Source organism: Cucumis melo, chromosome 5 (assembly GCF_025177605.1).
Source record: "Cucumis melo cultivar AY chromosome 5, USDA_Cmelo_AY_1.0, whole genome shotgun sequence".
Taxonomy (NCBI): Eukaryota; Viridiplantae; Streptophyta; class Magnoliopsida; order Cucurbitales; family Cucurbitaceae; genus Cucumis; species Cucumis melo.
This window is the reverse complement of record NC_066861.1, coordinates 265,726-291,323: the sequence shown is the minus strand read 5'-3', so window position 1 is coordinate 291,323 and position 25,598 is coordinate 265,726. Positions and strand designations below refer to the sequence as shown.

The 25,598-nt window shown below is 36.2% G+C and overlaps 2 protein-coding genes and 1 pseudogene across 7 annotated transcripts; all 3 read left to right on the top strand.

Annotated features, from left to right (window-relative positions):
• Positions 1–42: 42 nt before the first annotated feature.
• Positions 43–14,397, top strand: LOC103491623 (indole-3-acetaldehyde oxidase-like). 5 transcript variants are annotated; one of them, XR_007821096.1, is made up of 13 exons: positions 43–202; positions 1,302–2,999; positions 3,420–3,679; positions 3,774–3,983; positions 4,238–4,456; positions 5,641–6,603; positions 7,236–7,331; positions 7,454–7,552; positions 7,726–7,915; positions 8,302–8,615; positions 12,579–12,715; positions 13,365–13,571; positions 14,103–14,397. XR_007821096.1 is itself a non-coding variant. In XM_008451655.3 (10 exons), exons 1-10 carry the CDS (start codon positions 563–565, stop codon positions 8,529–8,531), a joined length of 4,116 nt encoding a protein of 1,371 aa, XP_008449877.2. In that variant the 5' UTR covers positions 327–562; the 3' UTR covers positions 8,532–8,616. The 5 variants fall into 5 exon arrangements, 1 of the variants encoding a protein (XP_008449877.2); XR_007821095.1 differs by lacking the exon at positions 43–202 and adding an exon at positions 328–713 and having other exon boundaries at positions 13,529–13,571; XR_007821093.1 differs by lacking the exon at positions 43–202 and adding an exon at positions 328–713.
• LOC103491626 (indole-3-acetaldehyde oxidase-like) lies at positions 10,584–16,847 on the top strand (annotated as a pseudogene).
• Positions 16,848–18,258: 1,411 nt separating this feature from the next.
• LOC103491625 (indole-3-acetaldehyde oxidase-like) lies at positions 18,259–25,255 on the top strand. Of its 2 annotated transcripts, XM_008451656.3 has the most exons (9): positions 18,260–20,180; positions 20,323–20,582; positions 20,680–20,889; positions 21,125–21,343; positions 22,353–23,312; positions 23,575–23,670; positions 23,803–23,901; positions 24,061–24,250; positions 24,646–25,255. In XM_008451656.3, the coding sequence occupies exons 1-9, from the start codon at positions 18,347–18,349 to the stop codon at positions 24,873–24,875; spliced, it is 4,098 nt and encodes a 1,365-aa protein (XP_008449878.2). In that variant the 5' UTR covers positions 18,260–18,346; the 3' UTR covers positions 24,876–25,255. The 2 variants fall into 2 exon arrangements, with proteins under 2 accessions (XP_050940950.1, XP_008449878.2); XM_051084993.1 differs by lacking the exon at positions 24,646–25,255 and having other exon boundaries at positions 18,259–20,180; positions 23,803–23,921; positions 24,061–24,204.
• The last annotated feature ends 343 nt before the right edge of the window (positions 25,256–25,598 follow it).

Sequence of the window (25,598 nt, the reverse complement as noted above, 5' to 3'; positions counted from 1 at the left end):
AAGCAACAGGTAAAAAAGGAAGTTTGTTATGGCTGCTGCAAAGGCTGGAATTACCGAGGCGGTGAAGTGAAGCCATAAATATCAAAGGCGACAGCAGAAGGAAAAACCTAAAGTCAGCCAATAACGCCAAACCTCAATTTCACCATTCATGGCAGATAAAAGCGACAGACAGTGCACATGCCAGGACACTCGGGCACGTTTAGTATGATTTTTTGAACTCTGTCATTTCAATTTTCAACTCAACTTAATCCAATGTCTCTGTTTTGGTTACTGGGCCATTCCCAAATAAAAACAAATTTCATCTGGAGAAAGTTTAGAAAAAGTAATTATTAACTTTCCAAGTTTTCTTTTCCGTAATGAAAATGAAGATCCACCGAGTGGAAAGGGAACGCTTTTTAAACAAGCTCATTGCAAGAATTTCAATGCGTAGTATTATACTATCAATCGATTGGAAACACAAATTTCATGTTCCCAGAAATTGGTCTCAATCACCCGAACAAAGAGTCATATATAGTCTCATCTCTACTGCCGCTTCACTTCCTTCCCCATCATCCACTCTACAATGGAGAGGCATCCCGACAAAGCATCTCCCCTGCTTTTTGCTGTTAATCAACAGAGATATGAGCTCTCCTCTGTAGACCCTTCCACTACTTTGCTCCAATTCCTTCGCCAACATACTTCTTTTAAGAGTGTCAAGCTTAGCTGTGGGGAAGGTCTCTCTCTTTCTCTCGAATTACTTCATGTTCCTCCAAATCATTACTTGGGGTTCTTTTCACGAAAATGTTGATTTTCTCTCTTCTATTGGTTAATTGCTTTTAGCTTCCTTTTGTGTCTACTGCAAATTAAGTATCAACACATTATGCACTTTAACTATCTGTTTCTTTGGCTACTATACTCGCCGTTGCCTCTTTCACAGTTCCCCCACATGGTTACCTTGTTCATGCCTTTCATACTTTTCTAACTACTACAACTTGATCCTATATATATCCTTGATAGTTGCAAATTTATTTCCGTGAACCTCAGCTTTGGATATTCACTCATTCATATTCCTTTTTTGGTAAATATATATCAAACGACTTTTACTGTTAAATATGATTACCGGAAAGCGTATGTTAAAAGGTTCTGTTTGAACATGAAGATGATGTTCTGCTCAGGCAGCTAGGTCCTTCTTTTACCAGGGAATTGGATCACTATTTCATTTCTAACTAATCATTGGTTCACTATTCGATTCTGCAAGAATCATTCTATGGAACTTGCTCAATCTAAATCTGTTGACGTGTTTGGTTATTTTGAAACTGTAGGCGGTTGTGGTGCTTGTGTTGTGCTATTGTCCAAGTATGATCCTGTGTTAGACAAAGTCGAAGATTTTACAGTAAGTTCATGCCTCACGTTGCTTTGTAGCATACAAGGGTGTTCAGTTACAACCAGTGAAGGTATTGGAAATAGCAGGGATGGCTTCCACTCAATTCATCAAAGGTTTGCTGGTTTCCATGCTTCTCAGTGTGGCTTTTGTACTCCAGGAATGTGTGTCTCACTTTTTTCAGCCCTCGTCAATGCTGAAAAGACCAATAGACCCGATCCCTTATCAGGATTCTCAAAGCTGACAGTTTCTGAAGCTGAAAAGGCCATTTCTGGAAACCTTTGTCGTTGTACAGGATATAGGTCAATTGCTGATGCTTGTAAGAGTTTTGCTGCTGATGTCGATATGGAGGATTTAGGGTTGAACTCATTCTGGCCAAAAGGATGTGGCAAGGAAGTGAAATCGAGTAAATTACCTCTTTATAGTCAAAGTAATAGCCTGTTATCATTTCCAGAATTTTTGAAAAAGGATCTTGGGCCTATCTCTTTTATGGACTCTAAGGGGCGTACCTGGTTAAATCCAGTTAACATCAAGGAGGTAAGCAGATTACTAGAATGTAATGGGATGGTCAACACAAGTAAAACAAAGCTCGTTGTTGGCAACACAGAAGTGGGATATTACAAAGAAACTGAACAAGTTGAAAGATATATTAATCTTAGACACATTCCTGAGCTTTCAGTTATCAGAATAGATTCAACAGGTATAGAGTTTGGTGCAACAGTGACGATTACAAAAGCTATCGAGGCCTTGAAAGATAATAACCATGAACCATCATCCATAGGTGAGATGGTGTTCCATAAAATGGCGGTCCACATGGAGAAAATTGCTTCTGGGTTTGTACGAAATACTGCAAGCATTGGGGGAAATTTAATGATGTCGCAGAGGAAACAGTTTCCTTCAGATATAGCCACAATATTTCTTGCTGCAGGTTCCATGGTAAATATATTAAGGGGTTCCAATGAAGAAGTGATTTTGTTAGATGAGTTTCTCAAGAGACCTCCACTGGGTCCTAACTGTGTACTTTTAAGTGTTAAGATCCCAAATTTGGATTCACTTAGACATATTTATCCAAGAGATACTACCATATTGTTTGATACTTTTAGAGCTTCGCCTCGGCCTCTTGGAAATGCAATGCCATATCTAAATGCTGCTTTCTTAGCTGCAATCTCTCCGTGTAAAAATTCCAACGGTATCGTATTAAATAGCTGTCACCTAGCTTTTGGAGCGTATGGGGCTAAATGTGCTATTAGAGCAAGAAAGGTTGAAAATTTTCTAGCTGGAAAAAATATCGACTACAATGTCATATATGAAGCTGTCTCATTGATTCGAGCTACCATACTCCCTGAAAAGGGCACATCATTTCCAGCTTATAGGACAAGCTTAGCAGTTGGCTTTCTTTTTGAGTTCTTAAGCTCTTTGGTTGATGGCAGTGTTGCAATAAAGAGTGATTCCCTAGATAGATGCACAAATACCTCGTCAGCATTACCTTACAACAAATTTAGTTCAAACCATGACATATTCGATTATAACAAAACTAAAGCTCTACTATCATCTGGAAAGCAGACAATTGAATTAAGCTCAGAATATCATCCAGTTGGAGATACAATTATAAAATCTGGAGCTGCTATCCAAGCTTCAGGTACTTCATACTTTTAATAATATATAAACACAAACTTTTAGTTTTTATGATTTTGTATATTTTATTATTATAAAGATGAAATGAATTTATCTTAATAATCCTGATGAGTCATCTAGCCCAGTCTTCGTCTTGAGTTAACTAAAAGAGGTTAATTATTCAAGTTTCAAACTTCATAAAGTCTTCTTTAGCAAACGTAGTCTGCATGGCCGGTCTTGTCTGGGTTGATACTGTTGCATGCGGGTCTTCAAGCTCTAGTCAAGTTGACAAATTTTTCTCCTCTGTTTGTATATATATGAAGAAGATGTATGTACTGTTATACTTCCAATACTGCTGTGCACTTTAGGATTAGGCTATTTGTTTGTCATGATTTCTTATTCTTAGATCAGAAAACCAATGAACATTTGCAAACGAATATTTTAGGTGAGGCAATCTTTGTGGATGATATTCCTTCACCAACAAATTGCCTACATGGAGCATTCATATACAGCAGAAGGCCCTTGGCACGGGTGAAGGGACTAAATCTTTCTCATGAACCTCAACCAGAGGGAGTTATAGCTGTTATTTCCACAAAAGATATTCCTGTGGGTGGACATAATGTTGGTGCTAGAACTATATTTGGCGATGAACTTCTATTTGCAGATAAGTTGACCGAGTGCGTTGGTCAACCAATTGCTTTTGTGGTGATCCTATTGACTCGCGATTCATTTATAGCAACTTTGGTATCAGGAATCCTTCCTTGTTGATGTGCTTATTTTCTATCACGTTTGTTATTAGGTAGCAAATACGCAGAAACATGCAGATATGGCTGCAGACCTTGCAGTGGTGGATTATGACACAGATAATTTGGAAGCACCTATTCTTTCAGTAGAAAATGCTCTTGAAAGGTCAAGTTTCTTTGAGGTCCCTTCATTTCTGTCTCCAGAACAGATTGGAGATTTGTCAAAAGGAATGGCTGAAGCAGATCAACATATTAAGGCTGCTCAGGTACCCTTTGCTATGATATGGTTGGCCTTAATATTTAATGATGATATTTCAACCATAAGGAAAAATATGGAATTTGTTTGATTTTGACCATCACCCATTTAACAATTTCTCATACAAGTTAGTTTCTAACAATACTTTTTTACAAATGTTCAAATTTTGAAGTCATTTCTTCTAATATTTTGTTGTTATTATTTATTATCTATCCGAAATTTGAACTTGTTTCTTCTTATATTTCCATAAATTTTTACATTCAGATCAAACTTGGGTCACAATATTATTTTTATATGGAGACACATACTGCACTTGCCATTCCAGATGAAGATAACTGCATGGTAGTCTACAGTTCAAGCCAATGGCCAGCTAACGCCCATTCTGTTATAGCAAAATGCCTTGGTGTTCCTGAACACAATATCCGTGTAATTACTAGGAGGGTTGGAGGAGGCTTTGGTGGAAAGGCCACAAAATCTATGGTTGTGAGTATTTACTGTCAACTCTAACTATTTTCCCAACCAATTGTTTGATGTACCTTTTTGAACTTTTAAAACCCAAGATTTCTCACCATTGTTTGTGTATGTCCGTCTTTTTTTGTTTTTTTTGGATTTACTAGTGATGATGTTTTCTCAATTTCAATAGGAGGCAAGGAAATTTTAAGTACATATGTAATTTTGATTACTCCTACAATTTTTGGATGCCAATGCCAAAACGACATGCTTTTGTTGAAAAATTTATGATGGTTACAATTGTGTACTTCTGTGTATAGATAGGGGTAGGATGACAATTCATTAAATAAGATTCTAAGATGACATAGTTGCAACTAAAGCATTGAGTGAAGCTGTTTGATTCTTCAATTGACATCAAAGCATTCTAAAAGTTTTTCTAGTTTCCGGAGCACAAGGATGCATGTTCATTTGGAATCTGAGCGGTTGTTTTAGTGTATCCAAATATCTTAACAAGTCATGTTGGGACTTGGGTAGATCCCTAATTACAAATTAGATATTTTCCAATTGGGGCAAATGCATCCATAGTGAATGCAATGGATATCTTGTATTTAAAAAACTAGCAGTTCACCCTGACAATCTTCTTGGGCCTAAATGACTCAAATTTCCCCCGTTACAGATAGAGTATTTTCAACTTCTACTACCGCTCATATTTTAGCTTTCACTATTGTCTTTATCAATATTGATCATTAGACAGTAATTAGATTTTTGTTTTAAATTCTACCAAAAGAAGATGTGTCAGAAGGGAATCTTTAGCTAACTATATAGGTTTTAATAGATTTGGGGTTATGCAGTGAATTATACCAGTCTCATGATTTATGTTGTATTCCATTGATCTATGTGAAGTATACTTTATTCTTGCACCCCTCTTTAACGTCTTTGCTCACATGTTTTTAGCGGTACTGTAAAAAAAGAAGTTTTATGGAATCAACCTACAGAATGAGATAATTGTGTATCTAAGTTAAAGCATTTCCTGATTTAAGATCATTCCATTCTTCATCGTTCATGCATGCTCAACATTTCTATTGTTTGAATTTGGCCTGCCTTGTTTTCTTCTTCTTCTAGGAAGCTCGTTATTAAGGTTTTCCTTATTCTCTCCAATGATGAATAGTAAACTTTAATAAATGAGTTAAAACCTTCTAACAATTATGTTTTTTTAGGTTGCTACGGCATGTGCACTTGCAGCTCACAAGTTACGCCGTCCAGTCAGGATCTATCTTAACCGGAAGACCGACATGATAATGGCAGGAGGGAGACACCCAATGAAAGTTAATTACAATGTGGGGTTTAAATATAATGGTAAAATTACAGCATTGGAATTAGATATATTGGTTGATGCAGGGATGAGTTGTGATATAAGTCCAGCTATGCCACACAACATTGTCAATACACTTAGGAAGTATGATTGGGGTGCTTTATCTTTTGACATAAAAGTATGCAAAACAAACCACACAAGCAAATCTTCAATGCGAGCCCCTGGAGAGGTACAAGGGTCCTTTATTGCTGAGGCAGTAATTGAACATGTAGCATCTACCCTTTGCAAGGATGTGGATACTATCCGAAAAGTAAACATGCATACTTTTGACAGCCTCAAATTATTCTTCAAGGATGCAGGTGAACCTCAAGAGTACACATTACCTTCGATTTGGGATAGGTTAGCCACATCTTCAAGTTTAAAACAAAGGACTGAAATGGTAGATAAATTTAATAGCTACAATAGATGGAAAAAGAGAGGCCTTTCTCGAATTCCTGTCACTCATGAGGTTATTTTGAGACCAACTCCAGGTAAAGTGAGCATCCTAACCGATGCTTCTGTTGTTGTGGAAGTTGGAGGTATTGAACTTGGCCAGGGGCTATGGACAAAGGTAAGGCAGATGGCTGCGTATGCCCTTAGCTCAATTGAATGTGATGGAACCAGTGACCTGTTGGAGAGGGTGAGAGTGGTTCAAGCTGATACCATCAATTTAATACAAGGAGGCTGTACAGCTGGGAGTACTACCTCTGAATCAAGCTGTGAAGCAGTTAGACTTTGCTGCAATATACTGGTAGAGAGACTAACACCTCTAAAGAAAAGGCTGGAGGAGAAAATGGGTTCGGTCAAATGGGATGAGCTCATATGTCAGGTTGTAGAACATTTTGGTATTAAGGAACTACGTTTTCTTGGTATATTTAGTATTTTTCTTTAGTTTGGAGTGATTAATTTTTGTAGTGTTGCAGGTTCTCAAGGTGTTATTGATGCATATACATGATTCTGAAAATTTAATTTTTAGGCACTTTAAGTTTAGTTTCTATAGAAGTACCTTGTGATAATTTGGTTCTAATATTATGCAGTAGGATCTATTATGCATTTTAGCTTTTTAAAAATAATATTGTCCTTGGATATTATCATAATTTGCTAAAAAAAAACTGTCTATTCTGTTTTTAGTTCATCAACGTTCTTCACATTTTTTCTAATGCTTACTGGGACTATTCCCCATTACACTTTTCAACCTTCATGCAATACTTTTGTGAAACCTGCTTTTGGGTCAGACTTATGATCAAGGACTTCTGTTTTGGGTTTTCTATTTATTTATAAAATTCAGTGGTAGCCACATGGCTTGTTCTTTTAGTCTGGTGGTTGATTCGTAATTCTGCTTGGTTAGTACCTTTGATGAGTAGTTTTCTTATCTCCTTATAAGAATTATTTTGGCTTATGACCAAGGACATACATTTGGGTTTATAACACCATAGTCATTTCGTTATGGAAAAAGTGCAGGCAAACTTGCAAGCAGTGAATTTATCAGTTAATTCTATGTATATTCCTGACTTCGTTGCAATGAGATACTTAAATTATGGAGCTGCCGTGAGTGAGGCAAGTTTACAACTAACGCCTCCCTTTGTATTTTATGTTGTATCAACACTCTCATATTTGACCACTTCATTGCTCGTGTATCTCACTGAAAAACGAAATTCACAAAACTCATGCTATGACAGGTGGAGGTTGATCTTCTCACAGGAGAAACTACAATTTTGCGTGCAGATGTTATCTATGATTGTGGACAGAGTCTCAACCCTGCTGTGGATTTGGGACAAGTAATTATTGAATCGTTATTCAATCTTCTAAAATTTTGAGTTCGTTTTCTAATTTTCTGAAGTTATCACTTTCCGTATTTTTTGAGTTTTACATAGCTACGGTTCTATGAGAATATATTGATGAAATCTCCAAACAGAAAAACCTCTTCCTCATTGGGAATTGTTTTTTGCAGGTTGAAGGAGCTTTTGTTCAAGGAATTGGATTTTTTATGTCAGAAGAATACCTTACAGATCCTGATGGACTAGTGATTAATGACAGCACATGGACTTACAAAATTCCTACCATTGATACCATACCAAAACAGTTCAATGTTGAAATTTTGAACTCCGGACATCATAAAAAACGCATTCTCTCGTCAAAAGGTAGGTTAAACTGTATTATTTTCATTCAAGATCTTAATTACCATTTGCTTCATTAAAAATCAACGGCTCATGCAGTATTGTATTTATCCATCTTTCTGATCTTGGCTTAACATAGAAATTATAAATTATAAATGAAAGACATAGCATCTAACCCAGTGAAAGCAATTATCTTTACAATGAAATTAGAAATGAAAGAGATAACATCTAACCTAGTGAAAACAATTATCTGCACGCGTCTAAATGGTAAGAAAGTGAAGCATAAATAGTTGAATGAGCTTAGAATGCAATAGAAGGCAGATGTAGTTAGACTGAGAGGTCTGTGAATTTTGGTGTTGTACGTGGGTTATTTGAGGTGGGATTTAATGAAATAAAATGCTTTTTTGCAGCTTCAGGAGAACCACCATTAGTTCTAGCTGCATCCGTTCACTGTGCGACAAGAGCGGCTATTAAAGAAGCACGAAAACAGTTATGTACATGGCGCCATCAACTTGAGTTTGATTGCTCGATAATATTAGAGGTTCCTGCTACCATGCCTGTTGTTAAAGAGTCATGTGGGCTGGACTGTGTGGAAAGTTACCTAACATGGATCAAGGAATCAAGAAGCACTAGGATCTGACGTGAAATTTGGCCTCTGCAAACATAGGTCATGCCAATTACTCATAATAATGCTCGTGATGTAAAAAGAATATCAGTCTTTGAGGTGATGCACTTGCTCATTTTGTCAATTTATTATATGCAGTAGAAAAATGAGTAGAACAACAGAGATCACGGATCATTGGGGAAAGTAAAATCAACCACTTACCATACCATGTTTTAACAATATAAAATGTCTGTCACTTTCATTATGTTATTGCCTTTTCAAGTGAGGGCTATCAAATGTTTTATTTTCTTTTTATTCTCTTTTCTGGCAGTCTGGAGAGTGTTGTGCCAGTGCTATAAAGGTTTTTGTAAAAGCCAGTATGGTTTGTGAGTGTTTGGCTTTTAGTTAGTTCGACACAAAGCTTATGGCTTTTAGTGATATGATTGAGGAGTTATTCCTCCCTCTGTCCTTATGAGGAAACGAGTTTTTTTTAAATGAAAAGTTGGGTGTGTGCTTTGAGAGGGAATCTTTTGATGTTTGGTTCTTGTGGAGTTAGTGTTATCTTTAGGCATCAGCAATGGGTTCCTTTTGCAATTATTCACTAGGTCTCATTTTCCTTTATTGGAGTTCCTTTTTTAGGATGCTTGGTATGTCCTATTTTTAAATTTTTTCAGGATGGAATTTGGTTTTTAGTTTTAGTTTTATTATTATGTTTTTTAATAAAAAGAAAATATGTACTCGAAAGTGTTTTGAGGTTAGAATAGCGTTCCTTTACTAGTTTGTTGTGAAAGCATCAACTATAGTTATTGCCACTCAAAAGTGAATGGATGGAGAAATTAATATAAAGAAAATTTAATTGATGTCAAGTATTAGGTAGTATTAAACTGCCAATTCACACAAAAGCTTAAGCTGGTGGTTGAAAGTGCAGGGGCTTGAACGCAGGACCTCCCTGGACTACCTGCTCTAATACCATATTAAACTGCCAATTCACCCAAAAGCTTAAGCTGGTGGTTGAAGGCAAATTTTAATTATATATCACCAACAGGTAGTATTCTGATGGATGGTATAAAGACATCTTATATCCTGATCATCCAATGCCATCTCGTTGATGGATTAAAATTGATTTTTTGGATTTTAACTGGGTTAGAATTAGTGGGCTTGGCCCAAGGAAGGATTTAATCTAATTTCCTTTCCTTTTTTTATCATGAGCATGTTGTCTATTTATTTCCCCCTTGTATCTTTGGTTAATATGAAAAATTAATAAGAAACTCAGATCGTGGTTTTTCTCCCGGTACTCGAGTTTTCATGTAATCGGTGTCTATTTTCTTGACCTTTTTAATATGGGATCAGAGCGGGGTAAAGACGAAACCTGAGACACGATTGTTGATAAAATCCAAATAGATACGAATTAGACAGCGGTGGCCGCCTTTGGGATCAATGCCGCCATCGTGTAAAAGTTGCTCCACTAGCTTCAGAAGCCGTCGGTGATCACAATGGGCCCACCCTCATAGTCAGCTGCACTGCCTAGTGGAGGGAAAGAACTACACGCGCCACATTTGTCGCTAGCACGTACCCCCACGTGCCGCCGTCCATTGTCTTTGTAGTTTAGTCGGCTACTCCCAATCGTGGCCCTTTGCCCAGTTGCAACACCTTCTTGGTCAGTCGCACATCCACATGCCGCCGCTGTTCTCATTTCACGTGCTGCCCTCTTTTCACACACCGTTGCATTCTGGTCCTTTACAGCAACCACACTTCCATGGTATCGGGATTGATCAAGCCTATAATAAATCAAGGTTTGAAGTTGGTGAATCTTCGGCACAATCCAAACCAACCGACTTGCCGTGTATTCTAAGAACCGAGTAACTTTGTTCTTTACTTTGTCCTCAAATTATATAACTAGTTCTTTGACACCATCTGCAGATGTCTTTCCAGGAGAGACGTGAATAGCCAGAACTATTTTTTCTGGTCTCTAACAGTCAAAATGTTTCTTGAGGGCATCACCAATTTGGTTTTTAGACGGGGGAGACTCTTTGCCCCCCATTCAGTGATGCCCAGGAACGTTTCTGGAGAGGAGAGGACTCTTTGCAGATGGAACTCTTGACAGAGACAAGGCTAGGTTAGTTGCAAAAGGGTTTTTACTCAGACTTATGGTGTCGATTACTCTAAAACTTTTTCCTCATTTGCAAAACTAAATGTATTTGCTGGTGTGAATAAAGACTGGCCTTTATATCAGCTAGATGTTAAGAATGTGTTCTTGAATGGAGACTTGGAAGAAGAAGTCTATACGAGCCCTCCTTTAGGGTTTGAAACCCAATTTGATCATCGAGTTTGCAAACTTTAGAAATCGTTGTACAGACTAAAACAATTACCGAGAGCATGATTTGATAGATTTACTATCTTTGTCAAGTCCCAATGGTACAATCAGGGGCACTCTTATCACACCTTGTTTACAAAAGTCTCTAAGGCTGGAAAAATTGCCGTGTTGATTGTTTATGTTGATGACGTTGTTTTATCTAGGGATGACATCGCTAAGAACGTCCATCTAAAAAGGAAGATGGGTGATAAGTTTGAAATTAAAGGCTTGGGGAAATATGAAATATCCTTGGGATAGAGGTAGCTAGATCAAAAGAAGGTATCTCCATATCTCGGAGGAAGTATACATTGATTTGTTGACCAAGAAAGGTATGCTAGGATTGTTCTGTTGATACTTCTATTGAATTCAACTACAAATCGGGAAATTTAGGTGATAAAGTTCAAATTGATAAAGAAAAATATCAGTGCCTTGTGGGCAAGTTGATTTACTTGTCACATACTCGACTGGATATCTCTTATGCTGTGAGTGCCGTTAGCCAGTTTATGCAGGCTCCCTCTGAGGAACACATGGAGGCAGTTAACAGAATCCTGAGGTACTTAAAAACAACTCCTAGTAAAGGGTTGATGTTCAGAAAGACTGATAGGAGAGCTATTGAGGCCTATACTGATTCTGACTGGGTAGGGTCTGTCATTGACAGGAAATCCACCTCCAGTTACTGTACCTTTGTATGGGGAAATCTCGTAATCTGGAGAAGTAAGAAGCAAGGGGTTGTGGCCAGAAACAATGCTGAAGCTAAGTACATGGTTATGAGCTTGGGGATATGTGAGGAAATTTGGTTCCAGAAAGTTTTATCGGACATTTATTAGGACTAAGAGGTGCCAATGACATTATTCTGTGATAATAAGGCAGCTATTAGCATCGCCAACAATCCAGTTCAACATGATAGAACTAAACATGTGGAGATGGATCGACACTTCACTAAAGAAAGACTGGATAATGGTAGCATATGCATTCCTTATATCCCCTCGAGCCAATAGGTTGCTGATGTTCTCAACAAGAACTTCTCAGACAGAGCTTTAACTCATGTGTTTTCAAGTTGAGTCTCATTGATGTCTATGTCCCAACTTGAAGGGGATTGTTAGAATTAGTGGGCTTGGCCTAATGAATGATATAACGTAATTTCCTTTACTTTTTTATCATAAGCATGTTGTCTATTTATTTTTTCTCTTGTATCTTTTCTTAATATGAGAAATTAATAAGAAAGTCAGATCTTTGTTTTTCACCCGATACTCGGGTTTCCACGTAACTAGTTGTCTATTTTCTTTATTGCTTTTAATAAATTGTGTGGTTATATTGATGGAAATATCAAGAGTTTATTGATCCCAAAGAGTACTTTTGTAAATAAAAATTTATCTAAATCAATAATTAAGTGTTTTTACCTCTAAGTTATAGATATTGATATTAGTGAAGATTTCATATTGCAATTAACAGACGGTATTTTTCTTGTGTTAGGGATATATTGATATCGGCATATGAACATATAATTTAAACATTAATCTCATCCTAGAGTCTAGATATCTTTGTTTTTCCTATTGTGACATCCATAACACTTTTTACCAAGAAGTCTCTGGGAGAGAAGTATTGGAGGTTTTATCATTGCTTTTATTTACGATTCATTACCTAAGAGAGGGGACTGATTATTTTCCATCTTTGTTTGATGGCATTCAAACATTCCAGTTTTTTTTCATTTGATTGTGGTTCTGTTTCAGGAAAAAGATATGACGGACCTCCAGTCAATGCATGTGGCTTCTCTCATTGATGCACTACGTCAGATTCTCTTTCAATGTTTGAAATATCTTCCAGAACTAGAAGATTGTTTCTGAATGCTTAACTTTCTGTTCTTTTGGTACTATTAACTACAATTTACGACCTTTTTATTTCCTTTTTTCAAAGAATAAAACATGTTTTGTTTGTTGGATAAATTTAGGATTGAAAATAGAGGAAGATAAAAGTTAACTCCAGGTTCTAGATAACCAAGGTTATTTCTCCAGTTGTACAAGCTCAAAATAAGTCCCGATTTGTCCAAATCTGATTGTCTGAAATCAACTAAGACAACCTCGAAAATCAAATCCTTGGTGATCACTGATATATCGAAATTCTAGTGTCCTAGGTTAAATTTTTCTTTTGGTAGTTCAGAGGTTTAAATACTCGAGGCGTGGATTGAAAGGAAGTCCAGTAATGGGTCTCTCTCCCCTTTGCTCATAACCTTGGTCTCAAGTCAAAATAAGACCTTAGACCATTTGTTTCTTCATAGTTCATTGCCTGTTTGTTGAAGTATTCTCATTTTGAAATTGGTACGATAACATGCTAAATTTTTGTGGAATTGTGGGGGCTTTATTATGGAAAGAAACCAGAGTCTTTGAAGATCTTTTTTCTTTTTTTTTTTTTTTTTGGGGGGGGGGGGGGGGGGGGGGGGGGGGGGGTAAGAAACATTCAGTTTACTTGCAGATATTTCATATGTTACTACAACCTTTCCATGTTAACGTTTCTTACAGTGTTTCTTGGGAAGGGGTTCTCTCTGCACGTGGCCCCTAGGCTGTTCTTATAGGGAAAAAAACAGAAAGTTACCTGGAACATATTGTGATCTCTTTCAACCAAAAAAGCTTCATTTGAGTACTGAGAACTATGTCACCTTTTGTATTTTCCTTTGATGGCTTAGTTATGCTTCTGGTAGGCAGTGGATATGATGATGGCGCTTTGAGGTGCGTCTCCCAGTCCATTTTCCATTTTATATTTTTGTAATTGCTCATAGTATAGCCATCTTGTACCATGAGTTTTGTCTCATTATTTATATCTTTATTAACAAAGAAACGTGTATCCTTTTCAAAAAAAAAAAAAAAAACTCTTAAAACAAGAGTGAAGTGCTAGATCTAATAATTGTGAGTGATTCATGAATGATTATTTCTTCTCCCAAATTATCTGTTTTATCAAGAAACATAAGTAAAATGCTCGCAGTTCTTGTCTGAGCATTTTGGTAATTGAAGTGCTGACGTAGGCACGCTTTCTGCAACAGGGCATTGATAGAGCATTTAATTAGCAAAAGCTTTTGTTGTAGTAAAATAAGTATTTGAAATCAATTCAGAGGAGAAAATAGAATCAATCCAGAGGAGAAAGTTTCATAAATCATTAATTGAGCCAGCTTTCCTTTTTTCCTCAGTTTTTCTGCTAAGCTGGTCAATAAGAAGACTCCAATGGAATCCACTGACCTATTTCATCTGATTTTCATTTTAAAGGTTTAGGAGTTTAAGATAGCCGGATAGATGTAAAAGAGGTTGATTTTGGAGAAGAGGAAGCCATTTTTCCATGGGAGACAAGTTGGAGGAAGAAGGGGAAGCTCTGCACCTCCTATTTTTGGCAACATCTCATCTTTTTTTATTTTTTCTTACTCTAAACTTTAGTCTATTGTTGTTTATTTTTCTTTTATGATTTTTTCTAATTGCTTCCTTTATTTTTCAGCTTGTAACATGAATTAATCACTTGTAAGTGATGATCAGAAATGTTAGTATTAATCACTTGGTTCTTTCTAAATATGGTTTTGAGTGTTTTGAATTTCTATGTTTGGGTTTGTCTGGCCAACAAACACTTTAACACGGTTTTCATGGGTTTCGGGAACAATAGAGAAAACTGATTACTCGAAAATGCTATTTCTGGAAACCCTTGTCGTTGTACAGGATATAGGTCAATTGCTGATGCTTGTAAAAGTCTTGCTACTTTATTGCTGAGGCAGTAATTGAACATGTAGCATCTACCCGTTGCAAGGATGTGGATACTATCCGAAAAGTAAACATGCACACATTTGACAGCCTCAACTTATTCTTCAGGATGCAGGTGAACCTCAAGAGTACATTTTACCTTCAATTTGGGACAGATTGGCCCATCTTCAAGCTTAAAACAAAGAGCTGAATTGGTAGATAAATTTAATAGCTTCAATACATGGAAAAAGAGAGGTCTATCTAGAATTCCAATCATGCATGAGGTTATTTTTTAAACCAACTCCAGGTAAAGTAAGCATCCTAACCGATGCTTCTGTTGTTGTGGAAGTTGGAGGTGTTGAACTTTGCCAGGGGCTTTGAACAAAGGTAAGACAGATGGTTGTTTATGCCCTTAGCTCAATCGAATGTGACGGAATTGGTGATTCTTGGAAAAGGTGAGAGTGGTTCGAGCTGATACTGCCAGCTTAATACAAGGAGGGTGTACAGCTGGGAGTACTACCTCCGAATCGAGTTGTGAAGCAGTTAGACTTTGGTGCAATGTATTGGTAGAGAGATTAACACCTCTCAACAGAAGGCTGGAGGAGAAAATGGGTTCGGTCAAATGGGATGTGCTTATAAGTCAGGTCCCTTTCTATACATATTGTAAAACATTTTGATAAACAACTATATTTTTCTTGCTATAAGTCTTTGTCTTTAGTTTGGAGTGATATTTGGTTTTGAAGTGTGGGAGGATCATCCAGGTGTTGTTGATGCATGTACATGGTTTCTGATATTTTCATTATTAGTCCACGAAGAACTGTTTCATAAAAGTTAATGGCATCCACATCCCTTTTCTCTTTAGTCTGGTAATTGATTTGTAATTTTGCTTCCTCCTTGTAAGAATTATTTTAGGCTTATGGTTAAAGACATATCCTTGGGGTTTTAACACCTTGGCCATTTCATGATGGAAAAAGTGCAGGCAAATGTACAACCTGTGAATTTATAAGTTAATTCTATGTATATTCCTGATTTGTTTCAATGCGATACTTTAATTATGGAGCTGCTGTGAGTGAGGCAAGTGCACTAATAGTACCTTTCCTTTCTATTTTCCTTTTATCAACAATCTCAAATTCGATCATCTCACTGCACGGTTCAATTCACGAAGTCAATGCTTTGACAGGTGGAGGTTGATCTTCTCACAGGAGAAACTACAATTTGCGTATAGATATTATCTATGATTGTTGGACAAAGCCTCAATCCTGCAGTGGATTTGGGACAGGTAAACCGTTTAAAATGTTCTTCAATCTCCTAAAGTTTTGAGTTTGTGCACTTTTTCGAGTTTTATATAGCAATGGTTCTTTGGGGATATATTGATCTCCTAAGAGGAAAAGTTCTTACTGGTTGGGATCAATTTTTGTAGGTTGAAGGAGCCTTCGTTCAAGGAATTGGATTTTTATGTCAGAAGTACTTGACAAATTGAGATGGACGAGTTATTAGCGACAGCACATGGACCTACAAAATTCACAATTGACACCATACCGAAGGAGTTCAACGTCGAAATCTTCTACTCTGGACTTCATAAGAAATGCATTCTCTCTTCAAAAGGTAAGATAAACTGTATTATTGTCGTTCAATATTATATTTGCTTCATTCTAGAACACTAAGGCCTCGTGCAAACAACACAGTATGTGTTGTAATTATTTGTTCCATGCCATCATCAATATGTTGGCTTAACATTAAAGTATAATAGAAAAGAAGAAAGCATGATAGCAATTGTAGTTAGGGTGGGAGATATTGGTGTTGTACAAGCGTTCGTTTGAGGTTGTATTGAATGAAATAAAATGCTTATTGCAGCTTCAGGAGAACTACTGTTGCTTCTAGCTGCCTCAGTACACTGAGCGACAAGAGCGGCTATTAAAGAGGCACAGTAACAGTTACATATGTGGCACCATCAAGACGAGTCGGATTACGCTTTACAGTTAGAGGTTCCTGCTACCATGCCAGTTATTAAAGACCTATGTGGGCTAGACAGTGTGAAAAGTTACCTGAAATGCATGAATGAGAAACACTTGGAGTTGAATAGATAAAGATTTACTTGGCCTCCCCCAAAACGCAGGTCATGCCGATAAGATCAAGGCACTGCGGTTACTTATTCTCTCATTTTACTAAAGATCATAGGTTATTGAGGGAATGTATAATCAACAACTTATTACTGTATCAAATTTCATCAACAGTATGTCTGGTTAAACAAGCATATTTTTATTGTTAAAAGTGATTTAAAATGAATTAATGATGTTGTAAACTTACACAAGCAAAAGGGTCAAGGAATATATACCAATATGACATTGGTTTGGTGTGCACGTCTTTTGGAATTTTAAGCTTGAAAATGTGTAGAATGGAGATTAATTCAAAATGATACTAAAGATTTGTTTTCAATCTCAATGGCAAAACTTTTGTCAATATTTTAATATGTCCAACTCCAACTTTTCTTTTGGTTTATTTGATTTATCTATTCATTAAACTAATTGAGTTATTAAAGTTCATCATCCAAATATGCTTTTATAACAAATTTTTCATTATAGAATTAAAATTCAATTTTAATTAAGAAGAAAATAACAATAGAGACTTAAATATATAAATTAATGATTGATTTGAAGGTAAATTTAATTATATATCATTAACAATATCAATTTAATTTCTAAATTTTAAAATATTGTGATTTTATTTTTAAGATTTGAGTTTTGTTTTAAGTTTAATTATTAAGTTTATTTTTAAATCTAATATTTCATTAAATACTTGTTTCCAATTTTTAGGTTTAATGTCTATTAATTAATTTAGACAACTAAATTAGCATCTGCACAATGAATGTTCTTTGGGTGGATTTTAGGTTTAAAGATTCTTTTTTTTCTCTCTCCTTAAGAATGGGGTTTTCAAGCCATTCTTTCTTGATAGCTCTTTCATTTATTGTTAGTAATGATTGATTGAAGCTAGCGTTGAAAAAATCAATCAATAAATAAAAACCTTACTTATGCCAGTCCATATAATTACATGTAAATAAATGTTAAAAGATAGGTTGCAATATCACAAACAAACTAGAAATAGCGTGAGTCCATTTCTTATACAAAGATAGAGGATGATGTAAACTTACTATTAGTTGGTTAAAACTAATTAGTTAGTTACTTTCTAACCAACTAATTAGCTCAATAAATAAAAAATCCTTTCACACTGAAAGGCAGATATTCTTTTAATAAAAAGTATGTTTTTGATTTACATGCTATCAGAGCACCATAAGCTCTTCAAGACTATGGATGTAACGCGAAATCCATAACCAAAAGAGGCGGATGAAACACTCGTCGTCTCTCTAAGAGCCACCTTGAGACACTTCTTGGGGGCTTCGGTTGAGGTATTACAAAAAACAATGCAAGAAGTTCTGCAAATGCTAGAAACATAGGCTCATCCTCAAATATAAGTGCTTATTTATGAAGAATGTATTTTTGGCACCGGAAAAATCTCATTCCTAGAGTTTATTATATCTTTGATAAGTAGATATTCATTCTTAGTCAAAATAAATATTTAAAGGTTAAAAATGTCATTTACTTATTTTTGGTGTCGGTTAGTTTTGGTGGTTACTGAGTCTTTTTCTCGCCTAATTTTCCTGATTGAAAACTAAAGATCAATATCCACCTATGGTTTTTAATTTTATCCCTTTGGACAACAGTTTCCATCATTGAAACAAAGATAAAGTATTTTCCTCTTCACTGCCACTTCTCTTCTCTCCATCCACAATGGAGAATCATCCCCTGATTTTTGCAGTTAATCAACAAAGATTTGAGCTCTCCACCGTAGACCCTTCCACTACTTTGCTTCACTTCCTGCGCCACCATACTCCTTTCAAGAGTGTCAAGCTTGGCTGTGGTGAAGGAGGTTGTGGTGCTTGTGTTGTTCTATTGTCCAAGTATGATCCTGTTTTAGACAAGGTCCAAGATTTTACAATAAGTTCATGTCTAACCTTGCTTTGTAGTATTCATGGTTGTTCAGTTACAACAAGTGAAGGTATTGGAAATTGCAAGGATGGTTTTCACTCCATTCATCAAAGGTTTGCTGGTTTTCATGCTTCCCAGTGTGGATTTTGTACTCCTGGAATGTGTGTTTCACTTTTTTCTGCTCTTGTAAATGCTCAAAACACCAATCGACCTGAACCCCCGCCGGGATTCTCAAAACTTTCTGTTTCTGAAGCTGAAAAGGCTGTTTCTGGAAACCTCTGTCGTTGTACAGGTTATAGGCCAATTGCTGATGCCTGTAAGAGTTTTGCTTCTGATGTTGACATGGAGGATTTGGGGTTAAACTCATTCTGGAAAAAAGGATGTGACAAGGAGGGGAAATCGAGTAAATTGCCAGCTTATGATCCAAATGGTGGCCCTTGCTTGTTTCCTGAATTCTTAAGAAATGAAATAAGGTCTGTCCCTTTTGTGGACTCTAAAGGACGTTCCTGGCTTAACCCGATAAGTCTCAAGGATCTGAACAAACTACTTGAATGTGATGAGTCTAGTAATAATATTACCAAATCGAAGATAGTTGTTGGCAACACAGAAGTCGGATATTATAAAGATTTTGAACATGTCGATACATACATTAATCTTAAATATATCCATGAGCTCTCAGTTATCAAGATTGATTCAACAGGAGTAGAGATTGGTGCAACGGTAACAATTTCAAAAGCCATTGAGGCTTTGAAAAGTAGTAATCACGAACCTTCTTCAATCGGTGAGATGGTTTTCTGTAAAATAGCGGTTCACATGGAGAAAATTGCTTCTGAGTTTGTACGAAATACTGCAAGCATTGGAGGAAATTTAATGATGGCGCAAAGAAAACGGTTTCCTTCAGATGTTTCCACAATACTTCTTGCTGCAGGATCCATGATAAGTATATCGACTGGTTCTAGCGAAGAAGTGATTATGTTGGATGAGTTTCTTAAGAGACCTCCATTGGGTCCTAAATGTGTACTTTTAAGTGTTAAGATCCCAAATTGGGACTCGATTAGAGATATTTATTCAAATGATACTTCTGTAATGTTTGAGACTTATAGAGCTTCACCTCGCCCCCTTGGAAATGCGCTGCCATACCTAAATGCTGCTTTCTTAGCTGCCATCACCCCGTGTAAAATTTTCAATGGTGTTAAATTAAATAGTTGTCATCTGGCATTTGGAGCTTATGGGACCAAACATGCAATTAGAGCTAGAAAGATCGAAGAATTTCTTGCTGGAAAAGTTATTGATTATAGTGTCATATATGAAGCTATTTCATTGGTTGGAGCCATTATAATTCCTGAAAAGAGCACTTCCTCTCCTGCTTATAGAACAAGCTTGGCAGTTGGCTTTCTTTTTGAGTTCTTAAGCTCCTTGATTGATGGAAATGTTGCAAAAAAGGATGATTACCTCAATGGATGCAGGAATGCCTCATCAACCCTACCTGAAAGATTTATTTCAAACCAAAACCTTTCTGGTTATAATAAAAGTGCAGATCTTTTATTATCTGGGAAGCAAACAATGGAATTAAGTTTAGAATATCACCCAGTTGGAGATACCATTATAAAATATGGAGCTGCTATTCAAGCTTCAGGTACATTATATCTTTTAATTATATGAAATCTTACTTTGAAAAGTTATAAAGGTGGAATGAATTTGTATTGGTCAATTACCTCGTGATTTCGTGTTCTGAAGTATTAAGGAAACCAATGTACATATGCAAATAAATATTCTAGGGGAAGCTATCTATGTGGATGATATTCCTTCTCCAACAAATTGCCTATATGGAGCGTTCATATATAGCACAAAGCCTTTGGCACAGGTAAAGGGGTTTACTTTTCCTCCCAAGTCACAACCAGAGGGAGTTATTGCTGTTATTTCCACTGGAGATATTCCTGTTGGTGGATATAACATTGGAGCGAGAACAATGTTTGGCGATGAATTTCTATTTGCAGATAAGTTGACCGAATGTGCTGGTCAGCCACTTGCCTTTGTGGTAATTTGAATATCTCATGCTTCATTTATTGTAACTTTGTTCAAAGAATGGATCTTTACTTGCTGAGGTGCATAATACCTTTTCACATATTTTTTAGGTTGCAGATACACAGAAAAATGCAGATTTGGCTGCACACTTTACAATAGTGGATTATGACACACATAATTTGGAAGCACCTATTCTTTCTGTAGAAGAATCAGTTAAGAGGTCATGCTTCTTTGAGGTCTCTTCATATTTGATTCCAGAACAGGTTGGTGATATATCAAAAGGAATGGCTGAAGCAGATCACCATATTAACGCTGCTCAGGTACCTTCTACAATGACTTAATGACGGTATGCCTACCCGGAGAAGGAAAGAGAAATTTCACTGATTTACTGAATCGTACCACTTTTAAGTCCAATAGTTATAGGTTAGACCATAGCCAATTTAGCAGCTTCTCGCACCAAAAAATTGTTTCCAACTGTTATGCTACCAATGTTATTAGTTATCTGATATATATATTATATATAAACTAATTATTTTCATAAAATTTTACATTCAGATCAGACTTGGATCACAATATCATTTTTATATGGAAACACATTGTGCACTTGCCATTCCAGATGAAGATAACTGCATGGTGGTGTACAGTTCAAATCAATGGCCATCTAATGTTCATTCTGTAATTGCAAAATGTCTTGGCGTTCCTGAACATAATGTCCGTGTAATTACCAGAAGGGTTGGAGGAGGCTTTGGGGGAAAAGGGACAAGATCTATGGTTGTGAGTATCTGCTGCCACCTCTTTGTGGAATATACTTTTGAAAAACGGTTCTTCCCAATTCATTTCTTTGAACTTCTAAGTAAAACAAGATTTTCTAGTAGTGATGTTTTCTCATTAGGAACGAAGGAAATAGAAATTTAAGTATAATATGAAATTACTCCAAAAACTTTTGAATGCCAGTGCCAAAACGGTGAACTCTGGAGAGAACTTCGTTTAGTTTTCAGTTCTATTATAATCTAAGGAGGTAGGATGATGATACACAGACTCACCAACTTGAACCATTTGATTGTTCAACAATTTATCACTGGTTGTCCAAGTGTATCAGAAGTTCTATATTAGATTGCTGATCACTGAAGGGCCTATCATTGTATGTGCATAAATAAAACGTGATCAGCCGAAGTGTAGTCATTCAAATATCTTACAATCTCTGATGTTGGAGCTCAAGACATATTCATATTAATTTGCAAATATTTTAGTGCTGCATGAACTTTGCTATATTTGGTTTGGAAGATTTTTCCACATCATAATCATACAGAGTTTCTCCTGCTATTTTACTCGAAACCACCACTCTTGTTGCTGGCTTTATTACTATGAATAATCATTATACACAAAAAAGATTATTTTGGGTAAGTACATACGAGATAAGTTAGACGATGTGATCAATTAACTCATCATTTCTACTGCATTTTATTTATAATTGATAAGTAGGCATTTTTCTTGGACCTTTCTTTTTAACTTCTCCTTAACTGATATTTTTCAGTGTTTCTGATTGACAAGATGGTTTATGGTACCAACCATTAGAATAAGATGATCGTGTATCGGAGTTGAAGCGTTTCAAGATTAAAGTTTATTGTGTTCATCATATATTTATGTCTAGCACTTCTATTGTTTCCCTACAGTTTTCTTTCTAGCTTTTCACTTCTCTTTTTCTTGGTCTTTCACTATTTTCTCAAGCATGAACAACGCTCTAATATATGAGTTCTTTCCTTTGGACAATTATGTTGCCTAGGTTGCTACAGCATGTGCACTTGCAGCTCACAAGTTACGCCGTCCTGTTAGGATTTACCTAAATCGGAAGACTGACATGATAATGGCAGGAGGGAGACATCCGATGAAAATAACTTATAATGTGGGTTTCAAAACTAATGGTAAAATTACAGGATTGCAATTAGAGATATTGATTGATGCAGGGATGAGTACTGACGTAAGTCCAATAATGCCACACAACTTTGTCAATGCACTTAAGAAGTATGATTGGGGAGCTTTATCTTTTGATATAAAATTATGCAAGACAAACCATTCAAGCAAATGTGCAATGCGAGCCCCTGGAGAGGCACAAGGATCCTTTATTGCTGAGGCAGTAATCGAACATGTGGCGTCCACACTTTGCATGGATGTGGATACTACCCGAAAAGTAAACCTGCATACATTTGTGAGTATTAGCAAATTCTTCAAGGATCCAGGTGAACCTGAAGAGTACACTTTACCTTCAATTTGGGATAGGTTAGCCACATCTTCATGCTTAAAACAAAGGGTTGAAATGGTAGATGAATTTAATAGCTGCAACATATGGAAAAAAAGAGGTCTTTCTCGAATTCCGGTTGTGCACGAGGTAAGATTGAGGCCAACTCCCGGGAAAGTGAGCATTCTAACTGATGGTTCTGTTGTTGTGGAAGTTGGAGGCGTTGAAATTGGGCAGGGGCTGTGGACAAAGGTGAGACAGATGGTTGCATATGCCCTTAGCTCAATTGACTGTGATGGAACCGATAATCTCTTGGAAAAGGTGAGAGTAGTTCAATCAGATACCATTGCCGTAATACAAGGAGGAGGTACATTTGGAAGCACTACCTCCGAGTCAAGCTGTGAAGCAGTTAGACTTTGCTGCAATATACTGATAGAGAGACTAACACCTCTCAAGAAAAGGCTGCAGAATAATGGTTCCCTCAAATGGGATGTGCTTATAAGTCAGGTTGTTGTTTGCTCTGCACCATCTAGTACGACATTTTATATTTCTTACACGATCCAAGTGTTATTCATTCACATGCATGGTTCTCAAAGTCTTATTATTAGTTCACATAAAAAAAATCCTTGCTTTTAAACAAATTTTTATCTGTAATTCGAATTGTTAGTTCCCATTATTAAAAACTCATAAGAATGTCTCTGGACGGGGGCTGAGGACTTTATCCTTGGGTGAATAACACCTTCATCATTTCATGTTGGAAAAAGTGCAGGCAAACTTGCAATCAGTGAATTTGTCTGTCAATTCTTTGTACGTCCCTGAGTTTGTTTCAAAGAGCTACTTAAATTATGGAGCTGCAGTGAGTGAGGCAAGTTCACTGACTTACAACACCTCCCTTTTGTGTTTACTATTGTATCAGCATTTTCAAATTCAAAACAAACACTGCAATGCCAATTTATTTTACTGCAAAGTTCAATTCGCCAAATTTATGTCTTGACAGGTGGAAATTGATCTTCTCACTGGAGAAACTACAATTTTGCGTTCAGATATTATCTATGATTGTGGACAAAGTCTCAATCCTGCTGTAGATTTGGGACAGGTTAATTAGTTATAGTATAAGTACAAAACTGAGTATCTAATTTGTTTTTCTTAATTCTCTTGAAGTTTTGAGTTTCGTATGTACTTATTTCTAAATGAGAATAGACTGATTATCTCCAAGGAGTAGAAACTCCTAATGATCGGGAATTGTTTTGTGCAGATTGAAGGAGCCTTTGTGCAAGGAATTGGATTTTACATGTCAGAAGAATACCTGATAAATCCTGATGGACTAGTGATTACCAATAGCACATGGACTTACAAAATTCCTACAATTGACACCGTTCCAAAACAGTTTAACGTCGAAATTTTAAATTCTGGACATCATAGAAAGTGCATTCTCTCTTCAAAAGGCAGGTCAAACTTTATTGTTATTCAATTTCATTGGAAGTAAATAGGATTCCCTTCCCCTATCCAAACAAAATCTACATGCAGAACAAGTTAAATTACCAATTGACTCAAAAGCTTAAACTAATGGGTCAATTAATTGTTGAACACTTTTCTTGATTCCTCTCCAAATCCCATTGACATTTGTTTTGTGGTAGACATTAGTAAACTTTTTCTTTCATAGGGCTTTTGGTTTGTAAGCTTAAAATAAAGGAAAAAAGATAGTATTTAACTGTAGTGAAACCTGCTGTCTAAACACGTCCAAATATTGTAATTCATATATGATTGAATGATCAAGAGATCTGTGAACATTGTTGTACGAGGTAAGTGAGGTTTAATGAAACTAAGTGCATTTGTGCAGCTTCAGGAGAGCCACCATTGCTTCTAGCTGCATCAGTTCATTGTGCAACACGAGCAGCTATTAAAGAGGCACAAAAACAAAAACGTAGATGGTGCCATGAAGATGAGTCTGATGACGCATTACAGCTACAGATTCCAGCCACCATGGCTGTTGTTAAAGAGCTCTGTGGGCTGGACTGTGTGGAGAGTTACCTGAAATGGATTAACGAATCAAGAAGCATCGTGAGCTAACCGCGTACTTGGCCTCCCAAACTCGTAGTTCAGGCCAATTTACTCATAACAATGCTTGTGATGGAGAAATAAGATCAGTTTATGAGGCAATGTACTTGCTCATTTTCTAAGTTTATTTCCAGCAGCAGTCAACAAATATCATAGGTTATTGGGGAAATAGAGCAGTTTTGAATATAAAACAACCCCAATTAATTTTTTTTAATGATGTTTATATCAAAATTTAGATTTTACAAAATATCAATCACATACTGGCATTTTGTAAATCAATAAATTTTACTGTCATCGGTGACTAGATAGTAGATTATATTTTTTTAGGACAATTTATTTTACATCTCATCAGTATCAAATCTTTAATAGTGATGTCAAACTCTTTAATTTAATCAATGTGTATAAATTGATATTGTTGGATATTTTAATCTGTGTACACGTCATTTATTAAAAAGTATAAAGCACTATGTGGTACGAAAAAAATTCTACTTCCATTCATTGTTTGCCAAAATAAACTTTTAAGAATTGTATAGAATCCATAAATTGCAATAATATACCATCAAATAATGTATCGAATCACAAATACTAGTTTGTATTAGTATTAGAAATTCTCTCTTACTCACCTTTTGTCGTCTTTTTTTTTTTCAAATAACAACTATTAGTGATATTGATAATTTTAATTGTATATATATAGGAGAGTATTACTCAACAATGAAAAGAAAGAAAACAGCAAAG

Coding starts and splice junctions, on each gene's coding strand:
- LOC103491625 (XM_008451656.3), top strand. CDS start 18,347: ATGGAGAATCATCCCCTGATTTTTGCAGTTAATCAACAAAGATTTGAG. Junction 23,902..24,060: donor CTGCTGTAGATTTGGGACAG/GTTAATTAGTTA, acceptor TGTTTTGTGCAG/ATTGAAGGAGCCTTTGTGCA. Junction 24,251..24,645: donor GTGCATTCTCTCTTCAAAAG/GCAGGTCAAACT, acceptor GCATTTGTGCAG/CTTCAGGAGAGCCACCATTG.
- LOC103491623 (XM_008451655.3), top strand. CDS start 563: ATGGAGAGGCATCCCGACAAAGCATCTCCCCTGCTTTTTGCTGTTAAT. Junction 714..1,301: donor CAAGCTTAGCTGTGGGGAAG/GTCTCTCTCTTT, acceptor TTGAAACTGTAG/GCGGTTGTGGTGCTTGTGTT. Junction 7,332..7,453: donor ATGGAGCTGCCGTGAGTGAG/GCAAGTTTACAA, acceptor ATGCTATGACAG/GTGGAGGTTGATCTTCTCAC.